Here is a 21,332-nt window from a genome sequence, read left to right as displayed (position 1 = left end):
CCCGCGGGGGAGGTGCGCCCCAGGTGAGGGGCCCCCAGGCCGGGTTGCCGGGGCGACGCTTCCGCACGCGCGGAGGGGGCGGCGAGCCCAGGGCGCGCGCAGCCCGGAGGAGCAGGGGAGTTGTGAGTAGGGCGGCTAGACCTGCCCGGCGCCGCCACTCCGCGGTCGGGAGCGCGCTCACTGCCGCGCCTCCTCTCCGCTCTTCCTCGGCTCTCGTCGGCGGCGGCGACGCGGCGTAGTAGACGTTGGGGCTGCGGGAAGGCGACGAGCACCGGGTCGGGATGAACAGCGGCGGCGGTTTCACCTTGGGCCTGGGCTTCGGCCTGACCAACACGGCTGTGATTCAGGTGACTAACCTGTCGTCGGCGGTGACCAGCGAGCAGATGCGGACCTTGTTCACTTTCCTGGGAGAAATCGAAGAGCTGCGGCTTTACCCCCCGGAGTAAGTGCCTGGGCTCTGCTGGGGGGAGGGGCGCGGGGCGCGGGCGCCATAGAGACCGCGGGATGGGGGGGCCTGGGCGCGCGTCGGGCCATGTGACCTCCGGGCTGCCGCCGCGGCCATATTGGATCAGGGCAGGGGGACCCTCGTCAGTCGGCGGGTTCCCCCAGCTCCCGACCCTCGCTCCCGCCTTGTGTTTACCCAAGTGGAGGCATTTTAGGGGAATTGGGGCTGTCGTGATGTTGGTTGGATCAGAAATATTTCACGATAGTGCCAGGGGGGATGGTGGTGGGGTTTTTTTTTTCCGCCTGAATCTAAGATGGCTGCGGCCGGGCCTAGGCTGTGCACCCTGGGCGAGAGCCTGGGATTAGCTTTCCCGCGGAGGTGGCATTGGGACCGGCGGCGGGCGTGGGAGCTAACCCGGTCTGGCCGCCTTCACCCCGCCGACAGCCCGCGGCCCAGCGCCCGTTGGGCTCAGGAGGGGGACTTCCAGGTCTTGTGACCTGGGCCCATAGTCTTTGGCCGCCCCTTTCCATTTCTTCCCGGGAAACCCCAACTTTGTCTTACTTCCCACGGCGGGAGCCCTCTACGCCTTGGCTTGGTTATTTTGGGGTTTGTTCCAACGGGATGCTCCGACTCCAAGTTCCGTGTCCTCAGAAATGGGGTTGGGGCTATGATTAGTAACATAAACTTAAAAAAAAATTTTGGGGGTCATTGTATGGTATGTTTCACTCAAAGCCATGCCTTTTCTTCTTTTCTCTCTCTGTTTAAAGAAATCTTAATTTCCATATGAAACTTTCTCCTATTCAGTAAGCCATTCCTTGTGTCAATAAAAAGGTGGAGAAGGAAGTACTTAAAACAAAAAACAAAACAGCTAACTTGTTAGTCATCCGACAGCCTATCATTCCTTGCAGTTTTTGATATTGTAGTTGCTCTTGCAAAACAGCGGAGTCCTCTTAAACATAATATATTATTTCCCCCTTCTCCCTGGAAGTCTATTTATTTATTTTTAACGTTAAAAAATTTTTTTTTGAGTTCCAATTTCTGCCTCTCTATCCATCCCGTCTTCCCATCCATGGAAAAGGCAAGCAGTGTGATACCTGTTAATATATTATTTTGTAGAAGAGGCCTTTGATGGTCTCTTAGGTCCGACATAAGATTGTCTCAGTTAATTAAGTGTTTTTACCTAAATATTTTAAAATTGGTTAGAGTTCTTGGAGGTCTTGGAAGACCAGGGTTTAAATCCCATCTCTCTCGTTGTAACCCTGGGCTAGTTACTTGACCTCTCTGTGCCTTTGGCGGCTCCATTTTTAACTGGTAGAAAGCTGCCGGGGGTGAACACACACGGGACACTACACTTTTTTATTTTAAGAGGGTGGACTATAGTGGTAGACTTGTAACTCATGTCCATTTTTCTGCTTTGTCCCTTCCTGACCAAGTCAACAAATATTATGTTCCCAATAATAATCCTGTATAGACCAAAAAAGAAAAAGAAACAGTCCCTGTCATCAAGGACATGGGAGAAATACAAGAACACAGATAAGTACACAAAGTAATTTATTATCCCATTGTACTTACACCACTGGTGGTGATGGAAATTGTGGATTGTAAAGGTAGATTTGTGAAGGACCTTTAAAGTCATCTTGTCCAGCCCTCTTTATTTTACAGGTGAGGAAACTGAGACCCAGGGAAGTGAAGTGATTAGCCCAGGGCATAAGTGGTAAAGCCATTATTGGAATTCATCACATACTGCTTCTCTTGAAAAGTTTCCTGTTGGAGGTGGCATTTGAATTGTGTTTGGAAGGAAACTAAGGATTCTTCAAGAGAGGAAATAGAGGGAGTGAATTTCAGATGTGTGCACAGAGGTAGAAGTTGGAATGTCATGTGTGAGGAACAATTAGCAAGTCAGTTTGACTAGAATTCTAAGTGCTTAAAATATTATTAAGTAGTAATTGAAGGAAAGGTAAAAGCCCTATTGTGATAGGCTTTAATGTCAAGCTGAGGGTTTTGTATTTTTCTTAGCCACAGTAGGGTGTCTCTTCCTAACTTTACTGCCAAGGTAATCTTTCTAAGAATACATAGTTGATAGGTACACCTATGCTTAAATACGAATACAAATTTACACTGTTCCTTTGCCAGACTAGATTACTAGTGATTTCCTGATCTTGTATTCCCTTTTGTAACTTACTGTGTTTATGTAGGCTATCATTTGGAATGAATTCCTACCATGCTTTTGGCAGTTGAAATCCTTTAAGACGACTCAAATGCCATAGCCTCTTTGATGCTTTCCCTGATTGCTCCAGCTAAAACTGATCCCTTCATCCTTGAATCTTTCATACTTACTCTTTGATCTCTTTTATACACTTTTAGTATTTAAAAAATTACCTGATGCTCCTGTACAAATACTTTATTCATATTTACAGCTAGTATCTGTCACTAATGTATATAGATCTCACACTACAGAATTGCCCAAAATGTACAGTGAAGGAAGAAGTTGATATGGGAGGTCATAATGGCTTTCCAGTGGGGACAGAAATGACCAGATTAGAAAAAACATTTACATATAGAAACATTTGTCTTTAAATGGACACAGTTGCACTATAAGATGAACTTCTTGAAGAAGTTCTTGCTTCCCCCCCCCCACATACAAAAGCATTTTGATACCCCTAGAGTATGCATTGATAGAAAACATTCCATATTTACTTCCAAAGAGTTCATAAGATGGAAACCATTTAGGCCCCCTGCTTATGAATTAATTACATGAAAATTAATAGCCATCTAGTACACAAATTAACTCTTGGAAAACCCTCAATACTGTCTTACAACCAGTTAATTTTATATACCTAACCCATTATAATGTGTTACAGTTGTCTGCTTATGTCCTTATTTGATTAAAAGCTCCTTGAAGGAACTATTAAATCATTTTTTTTAGCCTTAACTTTTCAGCCCACTCTTATGGGAAGGGTATGAGAAAGGGAATAAGCATTTATATAGCATTTACTATATGCCAAACATTATGCTAAAGACTTTTTTTTTTACAAATACTGATTCATTTGGTCCTCAAAACAAGTCTGTGGAGTAGATATTAATTATCATCCCAATTTTATACTTGAAGAAACAGGTAAACAGATTAAGTGACTTGCCCAGGGTCCCTCAGCTAGTCAGTGTCTGAAACTGAATTTGAACTCAGCTCTTTCTAATTCCAGGCCTAGGTTTTATCCACTGTAACACCAGCTGCCTAATTGTATATAAGTATATAAAATTTGCAAACTGTACACACATGTATATACGGTGTACTAAGTATAAAAGGCATTTAATAAATATTTGAATTAAATTAGGTGAAACATAGGCTGGGGGTGAAGAATGGGGTGTGTGTCTATCATGGAGAACATAGGTATCTAATAATAAAGCTTTCTTATTATAAATATTAAACCAATTTATTATTAGTGCTTATGATTTCACACTAAAAGAGGTAAGGAGCACATTACAGCAAAAATATGGTCTATTAAAAGTACATCTTCTGTAAAAACATAAAGAATAAAAGTAACACAAGTCCATGGAAGCAAAAGCTGAAATTCCCCTCCCATTAAAAAGAAATCATTATAAATAAAAACAAAACATTTTAAACAAATCATGAAGTTTAAAGTTTGAAATTTTTTTATGTGAAACATTTCCATATTAGTCATTTTGTATAAGAAGATTTGAATAAAAGAAAAATGAAAGGAAATGAAAAATAGCATGCTTCAGTCTTATTCAAACAATATCAGTTCTTTCTCTGGAGGCAGATAGTATGTTTCATCATTAGTTCTTTGAGATTGTCTTGGATCATTGCATTGCTGAGAATAGCTAAGTCATTCACAGTTCTTCATCAAACAATATTGCTTCATCAAACAATACTGTGTACAACATTCTCCTGGTTCTGTTCACTTCACTATGCATTATTTCCTGTAAATCTTTCCAGGTTATTCTGAGATCATCCTGTTTGTCATTTCTTACAGCACAATAATAATCCATTGCAATCAAATACCAAAGCTTGTTTAGCCATTCCCCAGTTGAAGGGCATCCCTTTGATTTCCAGTTTTCAGTCACTACAAAAAGAACTGCTATAAATATTTCTATACAAATAGGTCCTTTCCCCCTCTTTTGGAGGTCTTTGGGATATAGACCTAGCAGTGGTATTGCTGGATGGAAGAGTATGCACAGTTTTATAGCTCTTTGGGCATGGTTCCAAATTGTTCTCTAGAGTGATTGGATCAGTTCACAGAGGTTTGAAATATTTTGTCCAAATTGAGGTAGACCCTGGTTTTTTGGGGTTTTTTTTGCATTTTTGGGGGAAAGATGTACTTCAGTGATTTCCGTTCTTAAATAAAATATACGAGCTAGATTTTGTAAATGAATTTAACAGCCGGTTGTTTTTGGTAAACTGGGGTTTTGCCTGCTGGGATGGATAAATGTTTTTGTAGTGATATTTTAAAATATTATATTGAGAGCCTAGAGCTTCTGATTTAGAACATCAGTAATATATATTTTCTCATTCATGACTTGATGGAACTATTAATTTGGTTCTAAGTTTAGAAATATATTTTGTTAATAAAGTTGAAAATTACAGCATATATTTTCTTTCAGTAGTGTAAAAATCCAGATTTTTTTTCATAACGTGTGTCAAGAGATTCAGGGTTTTTTTTGTTGTTGTTTGTTTTATAAGAAAGTTTTAAAGGAATTTCTAATTCACTATTTTGCCATTTTAATTAACCTTTAAAAAAAGTCTCAGGCTTTACTGAACAGAATATTCCTATTTTTATTTTTAAAAAGTAATTTCTATAACATAGGTTAAATCTAACAGAAAAGTATATCAAAAACTCAATAGCATAGTTTTATCTGCTGGTTTTTCTTCCTTGTTCAGGTAACACAAGAAGTGAAACCAGTATTGTATTGAATTCCATAACTTATTATTAATCTATGCTTTATATCTATCTTCAACATTATTTAACCATATTTTAGTTTTGTTTAAATGTGGAAAAAACTTAATTTTTTAACATTCTGTTAATAATTTTTTTCATAGACTTGGAAGTTGATGTTGGTACTCACAGAATTGGTCTTATGATTTTAGCTGTTAAGCTTCTAAAGTAAATTTTTGATCCTTCTGAAAATTTTTGGTTGTCATCCAAAATTGAACTCAGGTGAAAAATTTAAATTTTATATTAAGAGTTTTCACTGATCACTTTTCAGCAATTCCAGATAATATCTTAGTTTAAGTTCCAGGAGAATTTGTAGTTATTTTTTATTTCTTATTGCTGTCAGTTATTTATATCTTTATGTAATTTCTGCACTAATTTTTTGTCTCTTGGCTTGAATATCTCTTTATTGAATGAGGCATCTAGGTTTGTAAAAACAATTCGATTTTAATAAATTTTCTTCTAGGGAACCCAAGGTACTTATTTTGAAACCAAATTATTGCCAAATGCTATTTAAGATTTAAGGTTAACTTTAAAAAGGAAATGTATTCCTTCTTGGTTGAAATATAGTTGAAAATTATAGTCCCTTTAGATTATAAGAATAAATATACTGAACAGTTCAGATACATTTGGAGAGAAAAGAAATTTGGACTTTTTTTCTTATACTAATTTTTAAAAATTACAGTGTAGATTTGTTCATATAATTTTTTGTCTGCTGTTGGCACTTAATTTTTTTTTAATGTTAAAAGTTAGATTTATATTCTTCTTTGAAAATTTCAATTACTTTTATGTATGCTTTTACCTAATAACCCTATAAAGCAAATAGGAGATGAAGATTATGTGACATACCTTTGGCAGATAGAATGGCAAATTCAACATCCAAAATCAGTACTCCTATTAAACACTCTATGTAGTTGCAATACATAAGTTTATCTCAATGATGTGTCATGATGGTAAGGCCCCTGGTGTGCCAAATTTTTTGTCCTCAGAATTGACAAATTTCAAATTTAAACAGAAGACGACACTTGGGTTGACATCACAGCTGTGTTCTAAATACTTCATTGAAAGGCTTTGTGGCTATGAAGATAGCAGCAAAGGCGTCTTGACTATTTGGTCCTTTATACCCTCTTAGAGAGGACTTAAATCAGGGAGAGATGCCAGAATCATTTGATGGGTTGGGAGAAGGGAGAAGGGAATAAGAGGATGTTAGATGGAGGGATAATCTAGAAAGAGTTGATATGGATTTGGGTAGAGTGGGACAGAGATGCAGATGTTGTAGGGTAGTGCTGTTAAATCAAAATGGGTCCCTGCTGGTTGCATATTGACTTAGAAGACCACTAATTAACATTATATTGTATTTTTGTTTATTTTGTTAAACATTTCACAATTACATTTTAATCTGATCCTTGCCCCACTTGGGAGTTTTGTGGTGGGCCAGGTTTAGACTTCTGTTCTAAAGGATAGCTATTTTGCTAGTATGTCTGCCTTACTAGCTATATAAATTTTGATGTTGGTAAAAATAATTTGGCTTTTACTTGTTCTTTTTTTCAAATAAGTTTTTGATATCTTCTGTTTCTTATATCATCATGGTTACCCCAGGTATCCCACTCCCATTGAGCCATCCCATACACTTTATTCTGTAATAATAAACATGAATTTTAACCTTCACCAACATCATACCATTTCCCTTCAGAACTTCTAAATGCCTTTATTTTATGTGGTATAAAATTATCTCAAAGGTCTTAAACTCTAAAATGATATTTATAATAGTCATCTGTTTGCAAGACTTAATGTTGACCCATGTGGCTTATAGTATGTTTTCTTTGGGTAAAAGTACCTTGTGTTAACAAGAATTTATAAATTTTAAGCTGTGTGCACATACTTTAAAAATTGTCACCAACTTGTGGATGGTGACTTCTGTGTCTAGCCAGATAGATTGATATTATGAAACTGTTGCTCACATATATTCTGCTGACTTATGTGGTTGGAGCTACCCTTAATAGCATTCCCACCCTCTCTTGTATCTTGTGGTCAGCTTGCTTATAAGGCAAGTTTAGCAAAATAGGCTTTAGAACATATCCAGACTTGGATAAAAGACCCCTGATTTCTTTTGGCCACTATTGAGGCCTCTTGGAGCCTTAAATTTCATTGAAATGTTTATTAGTGCCTATGATATGCAAAGAACTTTATTGGGCGCCGGGAATGAAAAGATAAAATGAAACACTCTTTGCTTTCCAGGTGCTTACCTTCTGAAATGTTTGTTGTGTTTGTGGGTGGGGGTCAAGATAAAGGCATATGTGGAGATAAGTAAATGCAAGTTTATTTGAGGAGTTAAAAGGTTTCTCAGGATAGGAGGTACCTGAATGAAGCTTTTAAGGAAATTAGGAACTATAAGAGAGTTAGGAGGAAAGTATACTCATGTATAGAATGTGAATTGGAGAAATAGCTAATAGACCAATTTGGCTAGAATGTAAGGTCCATAAAGAGGAATTATGAAATAAGGGGTTATTCCTATGCAGGAAAGGTAGGGGAGAGCTAGTTTGTATGTAGAGAAGCTGTAAAAGGCCAGTTGGAGACACTTCTGTTTTATTCTGTATCGGCGGTGGATAGCCATTGGAGATTTTTGAACAAAAAAGTGATGTGGTCAGATCTGTGTGTGTATGTGTGGTTTTTTTTTTTGTGAGGTGATTGGGGTTAAGTGACTTGCATAGGGTCACACAGTAAGTGTCAAGTGTCTGAGACCAGATTTGAACTCGGGTCCTCCTGACTGCAGGGCTCTAGCCACTGTGCCACCTAGGTGCCCCTCAGACCTGTGTTTTAGTAATTGTATTTGGGCAATTGTAGAGAGCACACACAGGAGAACCTTTTGAAGATTATTACAGTAGCATAAGAAGGAGAGAGTTAATGATAATGTACTAAAGAGGTGGCCTTATGAATGGAGAGGAGGGGAGAGAATGAAGTGCAATCAAAAATACTCAGCATCTGAATGTCAGGGAGGAGAGGTTGAGAATGATTTTGGGATTCTAGAGCAGTGGTGTTAAATTCAAATAGAAAAGGGGATCCCTAATCTTTACTTGAGGATCCCTTCAAGTGGCATATTGATTTAATTTTAAAATGTATTATTACAGTATCTTTGTTTTATTGTATATTTATTTGGTTAAATATTTCTCATTTATGTTTTACTGTGGTTCAGGTTACACTGGAGAATGGTGTGGGTCATTTTTGACATCTCTGGTTTTTAAAGAGACTTCAAGTGTTATTATAAGGAGACCACGTGCTTAACTACCCGTCTTGAGTATCTCTAGATCAGATATTTGTTTTCAAACATTATTCAGATCAAGAACTGGGCAGTGTCTATTGCAGCCTAGTTAGTTGATCTGGTCATTAACACATTAAAATAAGTGTATATGGGTTGAACCGATTGTAAATAGTTTGGTCAAACATGTTATAATTACTCATCTTAAGTAGTGAAATTTCAGTGACTTATTATGTAAGATTTTATAATTTTCATTTTTAAAGGAGAAACAATGAAAGATCTAAATAAGTTTATAAGACTGATTGTTTTTCTTTTTATCTTGCAGCAACGCACCTCTTGCTTTTTCCTCCAAAGTATGTTATGTTAAGTTTCGTGACCCATCGAGTGTTGGTGTGGCCCAGCATCTAACTAACACGGTTTTTATTGACAGAGCTCTGATAGTTGTACCCTGTGCAGAAGGTTGGTATTTTAGATGTTTTTTTGTAATGTCAGTCTGTCCTTTTTGTTGATGGCCTTTAGTTCTCCCAGAAATTGGCAAGTAGCTGGTACTCTGTTTTGTATTTTAAAACCAAAAACAAAAATTGAAAATGGAAAAAAGTTTTCATTTTAGTAGTAAAATACATATTTAAATCATTGATTTGCCTGTTTTTTGTTATGGATCTAAATATTTATAAGAAAATTTGTAGTAATTACAAATTACAGAGTGTATTCTAAAAGAATTATGATCTTCACAATGGATATTATATATTTAAATACCTCAGTGTGTAGGAGTTTGTACTCCCAAATATCCAGTTCTAACAGGTTTTTCCATTGAGACAAAACAGAGTGGGCACAGTTTGCCAATTTGGGGTTATCTAAGTAATGGTGTCTGTGTTAAAGATAAAAATGTGATTAATTTCATTAAAGTTATTGATCTTAATTTCACTTCTTGATACTGATTTTATATAAAACAAATTATTTTTTACTTTCACAGGCTTTTTTTGAAGTTAAAAATATTTTCTAAGAAATTCATCAGAAAGAGGCCAAAGGCCTTAAGGTTAAGGTTAAGTGCCTTACATTATCTTAAGAACAAGTAGTTATTGTATTGATTTTTAAGTAGTAGCATATTTTAGTCTTTTTAAATCATTTAAAGTAGGTCGTGTTGGTGTATATACAAGGATTTCAGGATTAAGCTATTAATATTTACATAAAAATTATATCTATCACTTTAAAATAATTCCTTTGATGGAAGATTTTGCCTTATAGCATCTAGGAATGATTGAAAATTTTAAATTAGATTCCTGAAACATTTAATGAAAACTTTTATTAGAGGACTCATATCACATGAATAAATTTAACTTGCTGAAAAGAAAGTTACTTGTAAGATAATGGCTAGATTATACTGTCACATTTTTGTGTATGATTCAGGATGCATTACTCTGGGATGCTATAAACATTAAAAGTCCAATACAGTGAGGACAGTTCTGGTATAGTTGATGTCCCAGGATAGAACATTCTGGATTTTTTTCAAATGAGTTTAAAAATGGATGTTCTCCACAAAGAAGGGAATGCAATTAATTATTTGTGTAATATCTTTTTTAGTCTGATCAGTGAGGGGTATTCAGCCTATAATAGTTGGGGAAGGAACGATAATTTTTGTTTTTTCAAGGCTGGGAGTGAGGTAATAAATGTGCTATATACCAAGTAGAAACTGCGTGGTGAAGAATTTTCATAGAAGATATCTGTCACAGAAATTTGACCAACAAGCAACTAAGATTAAATGTGCAGAGTTTACCCACTGCTGCACTTTTGAAAGATTGTACCATTGGTAGCCTAAGGTCTTATATTAATTAATTCATTGCTGAATCAGAGGGAAACATTTCACCTATTGCATTACCAGTCTTACTTTGGTACATTGTATATATTTTCCTTGGAGAGCTTATAGCTTAATACCTGAGCAGCCTTAACTTTGTCTAATTCCTTTTTTTTTGGGTGATATTCAGTAAAGACTAAAAGTAAAATTTTAATTACAGTTGAGTACTTTTTACCATTTTGAGATAGAAGCTTTCACAGTATGTGAATGTAAAAACAACATTTTTTGTTGCATTTTAGTTACAAGTAAGTATATATATTTTTTAAAATAGTAAACTGCCCCATGGATAGTCTAATGTTGAAAGATTAGAAAATAATCAGATACACTTTTTATTTCAAAGAATAATTAAACTAGAGTTTAATACAGCAAAAGAGTGATTTACATACAGAACATTTAGAAGTTTACAGTGGATGTTATGTATCAGATTTTGCACTGCAAACTGAGTAATGCTTTACTATTGTGCTAAAAATAGCATGTTACTTCAGAATAAATCAAAAGGAAAGAATTCCAGTTGAATACTGTAAAATGACAGATTATTTACGATTAAGCAATAGTCAGTATTGCCAGCATTTGTTTTTGCATACTTGAGAAACAGCATTGTGACAGAAAAGAAAAAAAACTTGTAGAAGCTTATGGAGTGTTTTTCAGTTTATTTTAGCTTCCTGCTTTAGTGTAGGCATTATGTGAGAGGTATCTCAGTTGTGGAAATAATGTTCGATGTGTAACATTACATATTAACCATTAGCTATTACTAGTCACAAAATGCCATTTTAAAATATAGCTTCATTATGCTGTCCAAATGTGATTTTTTTTTTCTCCTTGCATACATCCCCAGATTTCTCTTTAAAAACGTTACACTTAGAAAAAGGAAAGGTTGAAACATAAAGGTGCCACATAACCATCAGTCATAACTTTATGTCCACATTTTCTGGTAGATGGATTTTGACTATTAATTTGGTTTTGTATGTTTTCTCTATGTGATATTTGTGCATTATTAGATGACTAGACTGGCCAAGGCAGACCTGTTTACACTTGCCTGAGTTAGGCATTGTTTGCCATGCCACTAAACCTGCCGTCAAGTGAAACCTTCATGGGGGAAATGAGATCGGAGTCTGACCCGCTGAAGATGGACGCCCTGTCTCTGTTTTTTATTGTTTTACTTTAATTTAATTTCTTTTTCTTTATTTTGTCCCTTTTTTGTTTTTGTTTTTGTTTTGTTAAATCTCTTTCACTTTAACTTGTGAACTGGTATTCCAGTTCTTTGTAAATGGTATTCCATTAAGAGTTCATAGTATTTTGTTTCAAAGTTGTATATGAAAGGAAGGTAGTATATTTGCAGTTTTCAACTAAGGCCAAATAAGTTTTGTGTCTAAAACTCAGTTTTAGTGCTTTGGAACTTAGTTTATATCTTAATTGTTTTTTATAAACTGTTTTAGTAAATTCTGTACTGAAACAGTGATAAATAATATGCCTTTGAATATTTTCTAATCTCAGTGAAACTTTTTTTCTACAGACTGCTTTCTAAGACTAACCACATCTTTCAGAGAAAAGCTAATTTGTAGTTTCTGCTTTCGTTTTCCTGGAATTTTAGGCATATCAGAATCATCAAGGGATCTAGCAACCCATTTTTTATAATATGGAACATTTTTATAATATATCACATATTTATTATATATGAAGGCTGAGGTGAAGAGACTTCCTACTTTTGACATTACAGAAAAAATTCTTATTGTCTTTAAATAGGAAGGCTTTTAGCTGTCTACTTGGGGAATGCTTCTTGGGGGGGGAAGCTGTTGGCTTTTTGGGTGTGTGTGTGTGTGTGTGTGTGTGTGTGTGTGTGTGTGTGTGTGGCTCTTTTGTTGAAAATTCTTCAGATCTTCAGTGTTTTAGTTTGTGTAGATGGATGCTGAGGCATAGGAAGAGGAGTATTTATTGTCTTTCCTAACTGTTGTCTTTAATAAACACAGATTAAGAAAGATGTCCATTTGCATTGCACTCTTACACACCTAAGAATTTTGAAGATAAATTTAATAGGGCTATGTCTTAGGAATTAAGCGATGAAACTTAAAATTTTAGAATATCTTCAGTGGCAGTTAGACTAAGAAAAATACTTCCAAGCGTACAATTTGACTCCTGTATATTCTGACTTATTACTGAGAAGCAGCATTCAAAGTATAAATGAAAGATTTTCTAAAACTTAACTGATTCACTTTTTGATATGTACTGAGGTGTTCTTCCCTGCCCTCTTCTTCTCCCTCCTCCCCCTAATAACTTAAAGCGCACTTTCTTCTCTGGACCTCTCCTTATTAAATGACAGTGTCATATTTGAGGCACTAAACAGACAACATAGGAATTACAGTTTGTCTTTGTATATAACTACCATAGCAATGAGATAATGTTAACAATATGTTCTGAATTCAAGGATGAAGATTAACTCTTCAGGAGCTGTTCAGATTTCATGACATTTAAAAATCATGCTATGCATTTTATAAAATATATAATCCACAATCAGGTGCTACAGAAGGAGTGTAGTTTTTTGGTATAGATAATTTTGCTAACATTAGTAGCTAATAAATGTAGACTAAATTATAAATAATTGAAGTCATGAGTAAGGCCACCTTACATTTTAATTTTGTTGTGCATGTTAAAACTGCATGTGTACAAGCTTGTATTCAAATAATGTAGCATTAGGTGTAATTTTTGTTACACTAGTCAAATTAAGTAGTATAATTTGCTTCAAAATTTAGGGAACTAATACTTCACTGTTGACTTGGCTATAACTCAACAAACCTAAATCTAGTAAGCTGTAATTTCTGTTCAATTCTATAAATTAGACACAACAATTTTTTTTTGTTTAAACTTTCCATCTTAAATGCCACATGAGGTTAGAGAAAGTATCTAGGTCCTGATATTACTCAGATTTTCCTTGTACATGTGATTATTTTGAATAGGATTATTTCTATTAAAACCCAGCATGGTGCTTTTGAAAATTTGCTACACCAGTTACATTTCACTCTGAGATGGTTTTATATACTCTGGATTGAGTCAGTTAGAACGCTTATAATGGGGTTAAGTACATAACTACTCTGTGCCACACAGGTATGAATAGTACCTATAAAATGTTTACAGACTTTTAAGTCTTAAATTCAAACTTCTAAAGTGAAATAATTTTTAGGTTAGCATTTTTATTCAGTAAAATGAGCAGCGTTGAATTAGGTGGAATAACAGTAACACAAATGAATCAATTGTCCTTGAATTGTGATTGGTTTTAGACATTTGCTAGATATTGATTAAAAGGTGGTTTGGAGTTTAAAAATCAAGTCATTGATTTTTTTTTTTCTCCCCCTAAATTTGTAGGAAATTAGTAATTCTGTTATTGATAGTAATCATTGGGACTATTTATAACAAGACACAATGATTGTTAACTGTCCCCTTATAAGCAAGTATTATTTAAATTAGATTTAAAATATAAGCATTAAGGGATTTCTTGAAGGCCAGATACATTTTCTATTTTAATTTGTAGCAAAATTATTCAAGGGGAACATCTAGAAATTGATTCTCTGAGGCATCTCAATATGTCACAGAAATCATGTTTGTATTAGTTAGATATATGAGGGACCCCCCCCCATTTAAATCAAAGTTGACAAAAATACTATGTGGAACATTTTTTCCCCTTCCTGGCTATTTGAAATAAACAAGGAGTCTATCTGGGCATCATCAGTATTGTTTGCATCACAGGTAGTTTCAGTGATAGGAAAGGGGCATTGGTTTAGGAACAGATTTCAATTCGCACATTTGTTTTTTTCTTTTTTCTTTTTTTTCTTTTTTTTACTAATTTGGTTATTTGCCATTTCTGGGGATTAAACTTTAAAAAATGTTCTTCTTTTCTGTATCTGATGTTCTGTGTGCTATTAGTGATGCAGCCAACACGAACGGTTGTCATGTGTAACACAACTTTCGATCACCGCGAAAACACCGTCCTGGGAAAGCGTCCATGCTTGATATCGTTTGGTTCATGAACATTAAGTTTCCAGTACAGGTGACCCATAGCTCAAAGTGTTAAATAATTGTCTACATTATTCAGTTTTTAAAATAATATTCCATTAATGAGATTGCTAGTCTTTGAAGTTTTGATCACTTTTATTTTTCCTAGTAGAGCAGGGTAAAGGAAAGACTTAAGTTCTTATTTATTTCTTTTTAAGGATCTGATAGATAGATTCATTTATTATTATTATTTTTTAAGTGCAAGGGTAATTGTAAAATCATAGACTAAAGTTTATGTGGTGTTTCTGCTCTCTGTAATGTGTGGAACTTGCCTCTCCAGGTAAAATTCCAGAAGAATCCAAAGCCCTTTCTTTACTGGCTCCTGCTCCAACTATGACGAGTCTGATGCCTGGTGCAGGGTTGCTTCCTATACCAACTCCAAATCCCTTGACTACAGTAAGTAGTATTAATCTTCTTAGGATTTTGAGCTGACAGAGCTATTTATAAATGATTTAATTGCTCAAATTTGTAAATAGCTGAGTCTGACTTAGTAAAAAGATTGTCTTTTGGTTGAACATTTTTTTAAAAAATGCAAATTTAAAAGATGTGCCATCAGTACGTTCTCCTGTTGACGTTTTCTTTTCCTCTTTCTTAACATCTGAGCAGAATACTTTCAGGATTACGCATCATTAAAGCATCTAAATAATATTGAAAAATGTTACTTTAGATGGTCATTCATTAGAAAATCAAGTTATGTTTTATGAAACTTTTAGATTATAGTAACAACTTAAATTTCATAGTGTGGAATGGGAATTCTGGTTGGTTGAATTTTCTAGTTAAATAGAATCTCTACTCTTCATTTTCTCCTCTCCCCCTTTTCTTTGAACCAGTTAACTAGAAGATGTCTCAATTTATTTAAACTCTCCCCTTCCCCCCCAAAAGGCAACAAGTTGGAAATGGTTAAAAATCCCATAGCTTAGGGATACTTTTTCCCAAAAAAGCTGCCCAATGAATATAGAGATTTTTCTGATTTAGTTTGGGGGGAAAAAGATGTGATTTCTCCTTTGTCTTTCTTTATCCTTCATCTTCTGGTTTTGAAAGGAGCAAAGTTTTTGCATATTTGGATCCCAGGCATACAAATTTGTTTTGATTTCTGACCTAGGAATCTGGGTAGGTTTTTCTTTCCCTTTGGACATGTGACACAGTCTCTTTACAAGTGGTTCCAATCCCCGTCTACATTTGGTTACCAGGCATGATAACCAAAGCAAAGAATTCTTTTTCCTTGTATTTTAACACCAGTCATTGTCAGGTTACCTCATTCAGCTCTTATCTTCCTCATACAGCATTGGTCCAAGTCCTCTGTTGTAGTCATAACTCAGAATTCTTTGTGGGTTTCAGTTTCTTACATTTTGTAATAAAATTTAAATATGCGATCTTAGTTTACAAGGCCCTGCTGGATGATCTCTATAATCATTTTGGGACGATTGGGGACTGGATTGTATTTTGCTATAATGGAGTTTCAGGTATGAGAAAATTACCAAGGTTTACAAACTTTTGTGTATTCTATGTGAGATTGATTTCTCCAGATACTTTTATCTCCTTAAATCACTGGATTTATTATAGTAAGAAGAATATAGTTCCTGGTTGGACTGTATCTGAAATAATGTTGTGTTCAGAACTTATGGATATTGATAAGCTAGAGAACATCCAGAGGAGGGCAGTCAGGATAGGGAAGGACCTTACATATCATATGAGGATTAGTGGAAGAAATTAGGGGAGTCAGCATAGTACAGAGGAAAGAGCCTTGGCTCTGGTTTCAGAGGATCTGGGTTCAAATTCTGTTTTAGATGCTTATGTGTTTTGGGACCCTGAGCAGCTCACTCAGCCTAAATTTCATAATCTGTGAAATGAAGGGATTGGACAAAATGACCTTTGAGATACCTGTTGATTTAAATTTTGAATCTGGAATGTTTGGCCTGAAAGATATTGAGCTGTCTTCCAAGTATTTGAAGGACTGTTACAAAGGTGGAATTACACTTGTTCTGTGTGGCCTCATAGAATAGAATCAGTAACAATAAGTAGAAAATGCTAAGGGAGGAGGTTAGGCTTTTGTGTTAGGAAAAGCTAAATGGAGCTTTCTGAAACTGAGGTTTATTGCCTTTAGAAATAGGCTCTTTCTCATTGGAAGTCTTTAAAGAGAGGCTGGTTGCTACTTGTTGGGTATGTTATAGTAGGGATTGGTTTTCTTTTGGGTATGGGTTGAAGTATAGTTCCATGTTGATCATAATGAAGTTCTTTATAATTCTGTAATTCTCAGACCTGTGTTCATATCTTGGATCTGCTTCTTAATTATATTGAACATTTCACTTAACACCTCTGAGCCTGTTTTCTCCTCAGTAAAATGAGTGATTGGTTTGGATTAGATAATCACTAAGAAAGGTTCCAACTCAAATCCTATGATATTATTTCAAAAAAACTTCCTAATTCCTAAAGGTCACTTTATTTCTTAAAAGCCACTCATTTATTTATTTATTTATTTATTTATTTATTTATTTATTTATTCATTCATTCATTCATTCATTCATTCATTTCATTCATTTATTTATTTATTTATAGCTTTCAACATTCAGTTTTACAAGATTTTGAGTTTCAAAATTCTTCTACCTTTCCTCCCACCCACCCACCTAAGACGGCATGCCATGTGATATAGGCTATACATGTACAATCATATTAAACATTTCCACATTAATCATGTTGTGAAAGAAGAATCAGAACAAAAGGGAAAAACCATGAGAAAGAAAAAACAAACAAAAAAAAGGAGAAAATAATATGCTTTAATCTGCGATCAGACTTTATAGTTCTTTCTCTGGATGTGGATGGCATTTTCTATCACAAGTCTTTTGGAATTATCTTAAATCATTTTATTGCTGAGAAGAGCTAAGTTTATCAAGGTTGGTCATTGCACAGTGTTGCTGTTACTGTGTACAGTGTTCTCCTGCTTCTGCTCACTAAGTCACTCAGTATCAGTCCATGTCTTTCCAGGTTTTTCAGAAATCTACCTGCTTATCATTTCTTATTGAACTATTATATTCCATTACATTGATATGCCACAACTTGTTCAGCAATTTCCCAGTTGATGGGCATTCCCTCAGTTTCCAGTTCTTTGCTACCACAAAAAGAGCTGCTATAAATATTTTGTACATGGGGGTCCTTTTCCCTTTTTTGTGATCTTTTAAAGATATAGACCTAGTAGTGCTATTGCTGGATCAAAGGGTATACACAGTTTCATAGCCCTTTGGGGGTAGTTCCAAATTGCTCTCCAAATTGGAGAGCACCAACAATGGCCAGTTTTCCCACATTTTCTCCAACATGTATCATTTTCCTGTTTTCTCTTGTTAGCCAGTTTGAAAGGTGTGAGGTGGTACCTTAGAGTTGTTTTAATTTGCAATTCTCTAATCAATAGTGATTTAGAGCATTTCTTCAAATGACTGTAAATAGCTTTAATTTCATCTGAAAACTGCTTATATCCTTTGATTAAAGGTTACCTTATGAATTCAAATCACATTTTACCCATTATATGTATCATATAAGATAGTGAAAGTAATCCAGGGCCAAAGTTGTGTTGAAATGGCTAATTATTGGGTTGAGATTGGAGCAAGTGTAATGGCCTGAGAAAGTACTGAAGGGTAGAGGGAATGGAGGTCTTTTCCACTCTTACTTGGGAACTGATGAATGAAGCCAGAGAAAATCTCATAGTTGTGCTGACTACATATTTGTGTTATCCAACCACAACTGGGCCCTTGGTAGAACAAAGAAATGGAGTTTTTTAGGAAAAGTAAGAGGCAATTTCCTCAGCAGAGAGAGAGAGAGAAGGAGAAGATAGGGAGGTTTTAAGAACAAAAGGAAGGTTTGGAATAGTTTCTGAGGGAGTGAGATAGGGAATGAATCAAGGAAAAATTAAATGCTGTAACATCATCTTCCACTCTTTCCTCTTCACCCCCAGTCTCTGACAAAAGGATAGCCCTTATCTTTACCAAGGAAAACCCCTTTATATATACATACACTTTATCTCAGGCCTGCCTGTCTTTTCCAGCAAATTGCAGACTCAGTTATCCCTCTTCTCCAGTGTTCAACCTTTCCCTGTTAGCTGCTTCCTTCCCTTATCAAATATGCTTGTCTTCCCCATATCTTTTTTTTTTTAGGCAGTTGGGGTTAAGTGACTTGCCCAGGGTCACACAGCTAGTAGATGTCAAGTGGTTGAGGTCGGATTTGAATTCAGGTCCTCCTGACTCCAAGGCTGGAGCTTTAACTACTGTACCACCTAGCAGCCCCATTAGGTTTTTTAAAAAAATAAATGGTTGATTGATAGGTTTTTTAAAAGTGTCTGAACTCCTAACAAGTTGTCAGTAATGAGAATAATAATAAATAGTAGAAATTTTCACCTTTTAAAAACCTAATATATTGTGAACAGGTTCAGTGACAGACTCTGTTACTATTAACTGAGAACAAGAAAGGCTTGGGTTGGGCGGTGAATTTTTCTGCTGAACCCTTGATAGAGAGGTCAAGAGGCCTTAGAGACTATCTACTAAGGCAGCTCTCAAAAATAATATATTAAGTAGGAGATAATTTTTGGTTTTCATTGGTGGAGAGAATATATACACAGTAATTATTTTACTGGAGAGGTCTCATGGTGTGATTTTCCTAATTGACCATAAGAATTTATTATCCCTTGACTAAAGTTAAGACTTCTTGGTGTTGCTCACTTTTTTATGGCATAAGGGAATATTCCAAGATCAAATATAAAACTTTCTCTTTGACATTTAAATCATGGCCCTTTTCAGGCTTTTTACTCTTTAAAGACAACTCTCCATGTATTCTATGGTTCAGTTAGATCGGCATACTTATCAGTTCTTCATACAGGACTCTTTGTCTTTGTATGTTTCCTATGCCTACGGTATTCTTCTCCCTCACTTCTAACTCCTGGTTTCCCTGGCTTCTTTTAGACTCATCTTAAATCCCACCTTCACCAGAAGGTCTTTTCTGACTCTCACTGCTACTTATGTCATCCGTTTTGAGTTTACGTTCCATTTATACTGTGTATGTCTTTTATGTATGCTATTTGCACAGTCTCCCTTAACTAGAATATGAGCAGTTTGAAGACAAAAACTTTTCTTTGTATCCTCAGCACAAAGCAAAATGCTTGGCCCATAGTAAGTACTTAATAAATGCTTGTTGACTGATATTTAATAGTAAAAACATATGTGCTTTTCTTTCTCTCTCTTTTTTTTTAACAGCTTAGTGTCTCACTTAGCAGCTTGGGAGCTATACCGGCAGCAGCACTAGACCCTAACCTTGCAACACTTGGAGAGATACCACAGCCACCACTTATGGGAAATGTGGATCCTTCCAAAATTGATGAAATTAGGAGGACTGTCTATGTTGGAAACTTGAATTCCCAGGTAAGAAATTAAGGAAGAAACTGAGTAGTAGTAGTAACTCCCTGTTCCCTTTTTTTCTTAATTGCCGTTGGTTGATGTTTATCTGATTGTTAGATCACAGATTTATTATGATTTATTTGTATCTTTTTAGACTACCACAGCTGATCAGCTACTTGAATTTTTTAAACAAGTTGGAGAAGTGAAATTTGTTCGTATGGCAGGTGATGAGACTCAGCCAACTCGATTTGCTTTTGTGGAATTTGCAGATCAGAACTCTGTACCACGAGCTCTTGCTTTTAATGGAGTAATGTTTGGAGACAGGCCACTGAAGTAAGAAATTCTAAAAAAAGAAATTGTAACAGTGTTAGAAAAATTATTACTCTTGGTTTTGTTACATGTGTGCCTTTTAGTAGCAATTGGCATTTAAGGGAGAATGAAACTTATGTTTATCTATTACATACTCTTGCTAATTTCTCTGTTCCTGTCAAGGGCACCACACCCCTTCAGTCATCCAGGTTCTCAAACTAGGGGTCAACCTAGATTTTAATGTCTGGTCAGTTGCCAAGTCTACGTTGCCATTGTTTATATTGCAAACCTTATTTAGTGTTAATTTAATATGAAAATACTGACCATACTCAGCATTTTTCATCACATTCTACAGATATTCTTTGTATCATAATTTTTTTTTTGCAAGGCAGTTGGGGTTAAGTGACTTGCCCAGGGTCACACAGCTAATGTTATGTGTCTGAGGCCAGATTTGAACTCGGGTCCTCCTGACTCCACTTTGTGTCATATTTTTAAGAAAGCATATGGGCCATTTGGGGGCACTGGGTAATCATTTGAGATTACTTCTAGGACCTTTGCTAAATTCAGTTGCTATGAGTACATTGTTGTTTCAGTAGTGTCTTGACTCTTTGTGACACCATTTGGAGTTTTCTTGGCAAAGATATTGGAGTGGTTTGCCATTTCCTTCTCCAGTTCATTTTATAGATGAGGAACTGAGACAAACAGGGTTATGTGACTTGCCCAGAGTCACACAGCTATTAAGTGTCTGAGGCCAGATTTGAACTCAGGAAAGTAAGTCTTGCTTACTCCAGGCCCAGCACTCTATCCACTTTGCCACTTGGCTGCACATCAAGTAATTAGAGAAGGTTTGTTTTGTTTTGTTTTGTGTTTCTGTTTTTTTCTTGGCTAGGCAACAGGGTCAGGTGACTTGCCCAAGGTCACACAGCTAGTAAGCATCAAGTGTTTGAAGCCAGATTCAAATTCAGGTCCTCTTGACTCCAGGGCTGGTGCTGTATCTACTGCACCACCTAGCTGCCCCTGAAGAGTTTTTTTAAGTCAAATTCAGTATTTTGTATCACAGGCAAGTGATAGCTATCTCATTGAAAACAGACAGTCATTTAGG

General features: G+C 35.9%; 1 protein-coding gene across 4 annotated transcripts in view; it reads left to right on the top strand.

Moving 5' to 3' along the window:
- The window catches only part of SREK1 (splicing regulatory glutamic acid and lysine rich protein 1), a 44,244-nt gene continuing 22,912 nt past the window's right edge, over positions 1-21,332 (top strand). The window contains exons 1-5 of one of the 4 annotated variants that reach the window (XM_021007226.2): positions 1-442; positions 8,976-9,109; positions 14,827-14,942; positions 19,781-19,945; positions 20,076-20,254. In XM_021007226.2, coding sequence (XP_020862885.1) covers positions 282-442; positions 8,976-9,109; positions 14,827-14,942; positions 19,781-19,945; positions 20,076-20,254 — 755 coding nt within the window. In that variant the 5' untranslated portion in view covers positions 1-281. Of the gene's footprint in view, positions 443-8,975; positions 9,110-11,882; positions 14,542-14,826; positions 14,943-19,780; positions 19,946-20,075; positions 20,255-21,332 lie in introns of those variants that run through there. The other 3 variants (XM_021007227.2, XM_078153166.1, XM_021007228.2) reach the window with 3 other exon arrangements.

This window comes from Phascolarctos cinereus, unplaced genomic scaffold (genome assembly GCF_003287225.1).
Source record: "Phascolarctos cinereus isolate Bilbo 61053 unplaced genomic scaffold, phaCin_HiC Scaffold_4;HRSCAF=312, whole genome shotgun sequence".
Taxonomy (NCBI): domain Eukaryota; kingdom Metazoa; phylum Chordata; class Mammalia; order Diprotodontia; family Phascolarctidae; genus Phascolarctos; species Phascolarctos cinereus.
This window is presented reverse-complemented; position numbering and strand designations above follow the sequence as displayed.